At 39.5% G+C, this 10,665-nt stretch overlaps 1 protein-coding gene across 1 annotated transcript in view; it reads left to right on the forward strand.

The window, feature by feature from the left end:
* The window catches only part of NDUFAF2 (NADH:ubiquinone oxidoreductase complex assembly factor 2), a 256,094-nt gene extending 247,777 nt beyond the window's left edge, over nucleotides 1–8,317 (forward strand). Inside the window, exon 4 of the mRNA XM_082255356.1 lies at nucleotides 7,956–8,317. Coding sequence (XP_082111482.1) covers nucleotides 7,956–8,192 — 237 coding nt within the window. The 3' untranslated portion in view covers nucleotides 8,193–8,317. The remainder of the gene's footprint in view (nucleotides 1–7,955) is intronic.
* Nucleotides 8,318–10,665: the final 2,348 nt, after the last annotated feature.

Raw genomic sequence — 10,665 nt, forward strand, 5'->3', positions numbered from 1 at the left:
TGCCTGTCCGTTTGTACCCTGTCATTTAAATTCCCATTTTCCCCCCTCTATTTACACTGATTAGGGATGGAGGCATTTGACTGCAGCTGGTGCATCAATTTGATGACAGTGGACAGACCCAGTCTCACTGTCATCATTGATGATGCGGACTGCTCACTATCAGTTCACATGTATATAATTGATATGTCTAGAATGTTGTATTCCAATATTTTTTTGTCCCCTTATTTATGACTGTCCATCTCTGTTTACATGAGCTGGTTTTATGGGGCTGATTTTTTGCTACAGTACCAGGGAGTGCCTCCCCTCTCCCCTGTTTTTCTTGGGGGGTTGGGTAGGCCTTTCCGTTGCGCATCGGCGCCACGCCTTGCGCCTGACGTCGAGGTGTCGGCTGCGAACATTTCATCAGCAGCGTGCATTTAGAGAGTCGGTTGTTGGTTTTGGCAGTGTTGGCTGCTCTCCACCTTGACCCTTCTCGCTTTTATCACGCTGGCGTGATGCTGGGAGCATCTGGTCGGCATGCCCTGGACACACAACACTTCTGGGGGAGCATTCAGTCCTATGTACCCTTCCTCCTGGGGATGCCTATGACCGCTTCTATGGTTCCACCACCACCTAGGATTCATTAGGCGATCACTTTTGTTTGGTCTTTTATTCACCCTTCCCTTCAATTCTTGTCATTGTTTCTCATCCTTCGAGGTCCATATCACGTTTGGTGGCGTCAATATCATATTATGGTTTTATTTTGTTTAACTCTCGCTCACTTCTTTTCCACTTTGCACTTGGCTATTTTCTTGCACATCGCTATTTCTACACCCTTTCATTTTTGGTTCCTCACTTTCTTATGACCATGAGCCTCTTACTCATATATTTAGTCTTTACATTTATCACATTATGGCTCTTTAACCATGGTCACACTATACTTTCCGTCCAGAGGGACCTTCTCTGCCTTTTGTCCTTGGTTGGCGTGATTAACTTCTTTGGCGCCAATTTCTTTTTCCTTTTCTTTTCCTTTACTTCTCTCACATTTTTTACTCTTTTCTACCACACCACTTTTCATTTTTTTCGTTCCTTGATCTTTTATTCCCATCCCCACTCTACACACAATCCTTATTATTTTTTCTGTGGTCGAATTAGGTTTTCCCAGTTTTTATATTTATATTTTTTTACTACCATGCAAGCAGCCACATTTCAATACTTTACATACTGTTTATTCTACTTTTTTTTACAGACAATGCCCATTGCTGCTGCAATGTATATTTTTCTACCTTTTCGTTGGGCACCCCCTTTTGGAGTGGACCCTAGTTGTGCCTTGGACTGCCGTTGGCTATGCTCCCACAGCTTCCGGGTTGCCCTTCATCGTCAGTACCACTTCATACCTTGAGCTGTTTTACTTATGTCCTGCATCCGCTTCTGAGGCAGTGCATTTTAGTGCACAAAACGCGTTGTTTTCTTTGATGCAGTCATTCTACTTTTATATGCTATTGTTTATAACCATGTATTACCCATCTACCTGCTGTCTATGTAATATTAGCTTTCGTCTTTAACTCACATTCTTTTCTATGCAAAATTCTTTGCTTACCTATGTTTCAAATAAATTGTTATTGTTATTGTTATACACCACCGTATCAGCTGCTATTCTTTGCCTCACTCAATGTCCCAACTGTTCTCCCCATTTTTTACTCTATTTGACAGATATCTGTCCATTTCTGTCCTTCACTAAAATTGATGATCTGTTTATATACACCAACTTGAACCTAGGTGCTAAACAGATTGCCAGCTAAATAAAACCTGTCTTCAGAAAAACACAGAGGCTTCAATTTTTCTGATATTCCCTTCAGAAGATGGATGCTAGCTGGTTTGGTGTAATATATACCTTATTGTGTCGCTAACCTGGAACACCTTAATACTTTGACTTTTTTCCCTGCGTAGTTGTAGTAAAATATTTTCAGAAGGTAGACATGTAAAATGAAACCTGATTACAGTTTTACCTGATTTGTCATTTGACAGGCTCCCTCATGACAATGGTTGGCAAAAACGTTTTTTCTTAGTTTTTTGTTTAGAGTGAGCTATGAATTGGTCTGGGGACAGGGTTAGATTAGAAGCTGGAGAGGTGCAGACAGTACAGATCAACAGAATGAGTGAAGCAGGGAGATACATACAAGGCAGGTCTTCAAGTACTGATTCCACTACAGCAAGAAGAACAGTGAGCAGCACAGTAGTGACATTGCCAGATCCCACTCCAAATCTAGCAAGCAGGCAGAGGCAGCAGTACTATTGATCTCACATTGCAGATTTATAATTATGATGCTGTGGTCACAGGAGTGCCTAGGCACCATCCTGTCCAAAAATGCACTGCTCTTTTTCAGGAGGAATTCAAGACAAAGGTAAGTCTTTGTGGGTACTGCTTAGGCACAATTCACATTTTTAGATAGTCCCTTTAACATGGTGAATCTTTATTTTTTAGTTGAGGTCCAATTAGGTAGGAAAAGGAGTTTGGTCAGGAACATTTTCCCACAAAAGTATCAACCTGTTGCTCATAATGCATTTACTGTTTAATGGAGGTAGCGGTTAGTAACCTTTCCATCTGAATATGCTAACCCTCTGGCTTTGATCATTTGAGTCACTAACCTGTAACATGTATGAAGATAGAGTTTAAATTGGATCTAAACCCTAACTGGAGGACACTTTGTTTTTTAAAGCACTGACTATCATAAACAATACAACAGCTCCCATTTTTTTTTTCATTGATCTTGATGTTCTCCAGCCTTTCTCGGCCACCTCATGTCTACATGCATTTGCGGTTTCAACTGCACATTGTTCTTTACTAGCTTCTGAAATTGGGAACCATACCTGCACTTATTTAGGCAAAACATCAACCAGAAGCATGACTGGTGCCACCTCCTAACAAGAAGTGCCTAAACAAAGAGCATCTTTAGGAGGCATGCTATGGGAGCCCCCATAGTTCTCTAATGATGTACTCTTTATGGCCAAAAGTATGCAACTCCAAATTAGGTTTAGGTGTTTGCTTCCGTTTAGGTTAAAGCTATAGCATACAAAGAGATTTTAGTCAATTGTGCACTTCAAAACTTCTGGTAACAGTTTGGGGAAGGCCCTTTTCCGTTCCAGCATGACTGTACTCCGGTGCACAAAGCCAGCTCCATTAGGACATGTTTGGTGTGAAGGAACTTAAAGCAGAACTTCACTCTCTCAATCAATATTCGCAACTTTTAATCCTAGCATTAGTAAATAGATATAGTATATAACTTTTGCTTGTTTGAAACTTTTTTTTCTTTTTTTTTTTTTTTATAGATGTGTTCAGTTACTTTTTGATTTTCAGGCCTAGGCAAATTATGTCATACATCCCAGGAATTTTCAGGGGGGAAGGAGGGGCTAAGCACTCCCTCTCCTGCTTGCACTCTTGAGCTAAGGACAGGTAGATTTCAGGAAGTAAGTGCTACATAAACCATGTGCCCTTACTCAAATGTCCATAGTCAGAAATGTTTGAGGTGGTTTTCAAAGTGATTTCTCAACAAAATAAAAGCATGGAGACATGGATGGATGGGTGAGTTTGCTTTGAATACTAAAAATGAATTAAATAGCATTTTTGGTTTGTGGTGCTCAGATGAAGTGCAGTTTCACTTTAAGTGACCTGCACCTAAACTCTGACACCTTTGCAATGATCTGGAATGTATATCATGTCTTCACATCTAACATTACTACCTGACTTTAAAAATGCTTTTTGGCTGAATAAGCACAAATTACCTCAAAGACACTCCAAACTCCTGTGGAAAGCCTTCCTAGAAGAGTGAAGGCTGTTATAGTCAAAAACGGAGGAGGCTCCTGCTCCATATTAGCGTCCATTGTTTTGGAATAAATGTGATCTGGTTTTCACAAACTTTTGGCCATATATTATATTTAAGGGATTGTTTCATATGATCACAGGCTCCTGTTTGCTTATGGTTAAACTAAAATAAAGTACATTATCAGTTGTGCAGCCTCGGTTTCAGTGTGCTTGGACTTTGCTGGCTGGGAATGGGCCTTGCCTGCGCTCCAGAGGATTGCTGTTGCAGCTCTAAAGGCAGCGGCTTGGAAGATCTTCATACAAAGTTATATGGAACTACAAATACCTTTATGCCCATCATAATATGCTTTGATCTATCCAAAACTACCAAGTTACAGTTAGGCCACAGCGGGGGTTCTGCTCAGAACAGCAAAGAGCATCCAAGAGAGGCTGTAGAAAAAGCCGCTTTTTTGTGCTACTGCCAGCTGAAATGTAAACAGTTGCCAAATCAATGTCAACCCTAATTTCTTTCAAATTCAATTTCGAAACAAACAACCTTTGATCAATTATAATAATTAAAACGCAAAATGTGTTTGGATTCTTTCAATCACAATGTAGACTGGTCTCCCTTCTGTATTTTACTGCCATCATAAGCAACAAATTGCTTTGTAAAGCCCTTAGAGCTTTGCAGTAACTGGCAGATCATTGCTATCACTGGGTGGACTTTTTCATACAATATAAATAAAGTGAGGATAACCGACCCATTTATTTAGAACAAATAGAAACTATTCACATTGTTTTAGTAAGATTCAGGCTCATGAGGACAGTTATGCAAACTGGTACAAATGGAGATATACCATATGATTTCCCTTTATGAATTCTCATGTTCCAAAATACTTTAAAAAATATTGGTAGAAATAGTATGAATGTTTCTGAACTGTCTGTGTTCCTCACAGCAAGCAATCAAATTATGTTCTTTATGTCCTCATCTTCCCAAGCAATGCACAATATTGTTCTTTCTTCTATAGAGTAATTGTAAGAATGGATGGAAATTTGTTCTTGTTCACAATAGGAAATGTAAGAAATGTAAAATGTAATCTTTAATTATAAACATTTGTGTTGCATTACAGGCAAATTATTCAAACAGTGAGTCGCAGTGTCAATTTCATAACACAAACTGAAAATCCCAAGATTGTGATGATAGTTGATAACCCTGTATTCCAAAAGCAGACAAAATCCCTCCACCACCACCACATATAAAGATGTACTCTTACCAGAGTATAGACCTCCTATTACGGGGGGGTCAAAGCAGGCTAATGTGTCTAATTCACTCCTGATTCAGCATGGAAAACAAAGATAGGAATCGTTTTAGGCCATCCATGGATATGGAAATAATCCTCTAGCCTCAGGCCGTCATAGCCAGTGATATAACCCCAATGAAGAGATCAGCGCCAATAGTGTATAACCTCTTAAGAGCTGACTTTATTAAAAAAAAAAATATATCGCGCCTACATGTTCCAAGAATCAATTCAGTATAAAACAAATCTAATGCATAAATGGCGATTGCTTGCACTTCTGTGTAATCGCGATGATGAAGATATGTAACTTTGCCTGACTGGTTTTCATCGCTAGTGGACGCCCCGGAAGAAGTCCACTAGTGACGAACCCAGTCAGGTGAAGTTACAAATCCTCATCATCACGATTACCCGGAAGTGCAAGCAATCACCAATTATACATTAGATTTGTTTTATGCTGAATTGGTTCTTGGAACATGTAAGTGCGATACACTTTTTTAATAAAGTCAGCTCTTGATTGAAGGGGTCTTCAGGGTCTGGGTGTCATAGACAGCCCTGGATCTGTATTGGCTCCCTGTGGCTAGCTCACTTGTGCAAACAGTGTCAATGAGCGCTTAACACAAGATACAGTGCCCAAAGCAAACCATTCAGATTGGACTCTGCTATTGCGGGGTCCAAGTACATTTTCCAGGATGTACGTCGAGGGTAACAGATCTGGAAACTACTTATAATGCCTCCAGAATGTGACAGTAGCGATACCATTTGTAGTATACAAATTTTTGGTTATACCACACTCATGCTGTGTTGTGTGGATGTAACAACAGCCCCCTAACAAAATGACACATTTATGGGAGGTCACACACATCTTTATCACTATTGTAATATATTAGCAGTACTGGTTGACCATAAAGCGATAAGCAGTCAGCTCTCGATAGAAGTGTCAGTCGAACAAAGAATGAAAACTTGTGAAGAATAAAAAAAAAATCTTCTCCAACAGGAGAAGACATCCATCATGTAAGAACACTAGCAAAAACTGGAGCTTCATGGAGTCAGGTTAAGGTTGCTAACTTTGTGGTTGAGGAAGCTTTGGAAAGGACTAATCCGGGCTCCATTCATTGTCAATTTATACAATTAAAATAATACATTGCTAAAGTGCCAGTTCTTCTACCCTGGTGATCTGCTGCCCAGGGTTCACTCCCACATTGAGACATAAAGGATAGATTGCATTTCACAGTTTTGTTTTTCTCCAAGGCTTTTGCCTGCAGAAAGTTGCATTTAATGAACGTGTGAAATGTAGGATTTTTTTTTCATGACCATATGAAAGGACAAAACTAGATTGGGTTGTTTGATGAAGTAAATTATTTTGCAGTAGAGTAAGCAATCTTTTTTTTGGTCTGAGTCCTCTCATAATGCCTCCAGAATGTGACAGTAGCGATACCATTTGTAGTATACAAATTTTTGGTTATACCACTCTTTAGTGTTAACTCAACAGCCCCCCTAACAAAATGACACATTTATGGGAGGTCACACACATCTTTATCACTATTGGAATATATTAGCAGTAATCCTTTTTCATTATTTTGACATTTGTTTTATTTTATATAGATATGTTTTTTTTATAAATGTACAATTTAAAGTGGACCTCCACCCAAAAGGGGGAGCTCTGCTTGTTCGCACCCTCCCCCCCTTCCACTGCCATATTTGGCACTTTTTGAGGGAGAGGGGGAGCAGGTACCCAGTTTTCACAGGTGCCTGCTCCCAATTCATGGTAAGATCTCCGCATGGTGATTTACGTCATTTCCGACCCATCCTCCTCCTCCCCGCTGCCTTCTGGGGCACACAGAGGTCCTAGAAGACAGCGGGAACATTCAGAAAGCGCAGCGCGATTCGCACATGGGCAGTAGGAAACAGGCTGTGAAATTGCAAGGCTTCACTTCCTGTTTCCCTTAATGAAGATGCTGGTGCCTTCACCTGAAGCTGATTGACCAATCAGCTAGGGTTGCCATCATCGCAGGATCCCTAGGCAGGTAAATGCCCTTACATTAAAAGTCAGCAGTTACAGTATTTGTAACTGCTGACTTTTATTTTATCTTTTTTACAGACTGGAACGCCGCTTTAACTGCTATACTACTGAACTAAACCTTTCATCCAACCTCTAAACTTTGGATATTTCTTACTTTTGTGATTTTGAAATGCCAAAAAAGGCTGAACAATTCTGTTAGGGGAAAAAAGCACTGGCGGGTTTAACCAGCCAATATTGGCACATTATTTTTTATGGTGGTGTGTTCTTGACAGACTTGTTACATGGCCTGAATGTCGGGCACCATCGACCGGCTCAATAGAAAACAGCCGACCTTGGGCCTGTGTGTGCAGCAGCCAATAGCTGAGAGCGCTGACCGGAGTGTTCTGGAGGGGGTGGGTGGGGGGGCAGTCCACCTGTCAGAACACAATAGCACGACAAGGTAGATCTCTGTACTAACATTGAATAGTTAGTACAGCTGCTCCTACTGTGGCTTAATACGTGAAAAATATAAGAGTTCATTGGATACTTTGAAATATTTGCTACAGGAAAACTATAAAGTTTTTTACCCAGAAAAAATATAATATTTTTTCTCTTTTAGATTTATTTTCTAGCTTTAAGTGCTTATGCATTGTTTATTTCATACAAGGTGGAAAGACAACTTCTAATACTTGTAAATCAAATGATGAATATTCAGGGTACACAACATCAAATCATGTAAATTTTTATCCAAACTGAAGTTCACTTTAAACTACACTGTTACCAGCAGCATTCCTCACATTCAAAATATAAATTAAATGTAATTACATGTTCACGCATGAATCTGAAATATTTAATTGGATATTGTTTTTCATATCAGGAAATCCTGAAGAATGAGCAAGTAAGAGAGGAAGTATGTGCCAAAGCACAGGATCTTATCCAGCAGGAAAAACATCTGCAGGGTATCGGAGACAAAGGACTTCTCATCAATCCAATGAAAACACAGATTAAAGGACACGCCGCCACTCCAGTCTATAGCAAACACACCGCCTCTGAAGAACCAACTAGTATTGCTGGCACATTTGAGCCTGGCTCCTGGAACCCACAGAAAAAGTAGCCAAAGCTTCTGGAAAAGAAGCATGTGCTTCCTTGTTCTGGAACAAATTTCTGTTTATTATTTCTTCTGAAAGCAACAATGTACAATATTGATACCATTGAAACCTTTTAATTATTGAGCTAGTTATCTAATAAGTAAAGCTCTGTGCTTTCTATAGTAATGAGTTAAACAATTCTTAGTTTGCGTTTTTGTATTTTAAAAAGGAAAAATTGGGGAATTTTTCATAGAAAGTTAAAGATGGTAAATGTATTTTATCAGCAGAATAAAGGTTATCTGTTCAGCCTTCATTTTCATCATTACTTCTACAAAACTTTGTCCACCATTATATGCAGTTCACGGAAGTCTTTGCGGTCTTTAAACGTTGATGTTTTTCAGAATAGGAGAGTTGACACGCCATTTATAGCAGTATATTAATACTTTAGTTCTTTTATCCTATTTTACTTTATTTTATCCTACTTTAATCCTATTTTGCCCCCACCACTCCTCCAGTTTAATACCTGTCCTTGTTCCACTAAGATCTATGCTGTCCTGTTGATGGGGAAACCAACAGCTGTCACTGCAAACTCTATGGCCAGTTCCGCTGTGCATACGCCTAAAAAGTCAGTTTATTCCTTTGGAGAAGCCACCTCCTGGAATGCATAAATGATGGCTTCCGCATAGGAATGAATGGGTTTCTGTTGTGCATGTGCAGAAGTAAAGGACCCGCTTGGAAGTTTGCAGCAGCAGTTGTGCAACTTCTTGTAAGCCACACAGCATGGATCTCGCGGGAACAGTGACAGCTGTTTATTTTTTTTAATTTTTTTTTTTTTTTTGAAGGAAAGGTGCCTGGTAAACAACGTAATGGATTGCTATGCATATTTTTGTGTTTTCCTTTTTTTTTTTTTTTATTTACAGGCAGAGCAAGTAAAGCATATGCCATTTTTTGTGTGTTTTATTGTCATTTTCTGGCCCACATGGAGACTTCTCTCTTCTTTGTCAGGCCCTTGGTCAGGTTAAAGCAGGTCTTCACTGCATCTGAGCACCACAAACCAAAAACACCATTTAATTATTTTTATTATTCAAAGAAAACTCCCCCATTCATGTCCTCATGCTTTATTTTGCTGAGAAATCGCTTTGAAAATCACCCCTAGCATTTCTGGCCGTGGCCATCTTGAGTAAGGGAAAATGATTCCTGTAGCATTTACTTCCTGCCCTTAGCTCAAAAATGCATACAGGAGAGCATGAGAGCATGCTTAGCTGAGAAAACCCCTCCTCATCTCCTCCCCTCCTGAAGACTCCTGGGACATATGGCATCATTTGCCTAGGCAGGAAACCAGGAAGTAACTGAAGAAATGTAAAAAAACAATGTTAAAATAAGTAAATAAGATATACTTTTCATATCTATTTACTAATGCTAGCAACATGAGAATTAAAAATAATCAATGTTGATTAGAAGAGTAAGATTCTACTTTAAGCTTTTATTAACTGGAGAAAAGCCTGTGGCTTTGTTGAATTAAATGCTTAACCACTTCCGGACCACCCGCCACAGTTTTACATCAGGGTTTTGACGTTAAATACCGGATAGCTGCCATAACCCCAGTATTTTCTTACTCGGCCGGCGGTCCTCTTTCACATAAAAGTGATCCCAGTGGAAAATTGTTTTCAAAAAGTGGACAGTGAAAAAAATAAAAGGTAAAATAAAAAGGAAAAAAAAAAATAAACTGCCGTCCCTCCGAGCTTGCGTGCAGAGCGAACAGATACGCAAGTTGCGCCCACATATGTAAACGGTGTTTAAACCACACGTTGGGTATCGCAGCAAACAATAATTCTACCTCCTCTGTAACTCTAAACTGGTAACCTGTAGACATTTTTAAAATGTCGCCTATGGAGAATTTTAAGTACCAATGTTTGTCGCCATTCCAGGAGTGTGCGCAATTTTGAAGCATGACATGTTGGGTATCTATTTACTGAGCGTAACATTATGCTTCACATTATAGAAAAAAATTGGGCTAACTGTTTTCCTATTTTTTAATTCAAAAAAGTGTATTTTTAAAAAAAAAAAAAAATTGCGTTAAGACTGCTGCGCAAATACGGTGTGACATAAAGTATTACAATGATTGCTATTTATATATAGTTAACAACACCCCCAGATCAATTTGCAAATCGCAGTGAAAACTGTCATTTCGGACATGAATCGGATCGCATAGGTGTGAACACCAATGTGATCCGATTCTGGTGCGGACCAAAAAAAGGGTCCTGTGCGACATTGGTCCGATTGCAAATTCAGCTATACAAATCTGTATGGCTGAATTCGTAATGCACAGACATCGCATGTGATTTGCAGATTTGCAGTGCGCTGCGAATCACATGCAATGTCTGACACAGTATATGTCAATATGTGTGTACAGGTACCTAAAGCTACTGGCATTTTAGAACATCCAGTGTGCATGAGGCCTAATAGAGGGGAAATATTCCAATGGGGACACTAGTTCTG

This window comes from Pelophylax lessonae, assembly GCF_965119305.1.
Source record: "Pelophylax lessonae genome assembly, chromosome: 1".
Taxonomy (NCBI): domain Eukaryota; kingdom Metazoa; phylum Chordata; class Amphibia; order Anura; family Ranidae; genus Pelophylax; species Pelophylax lessonae.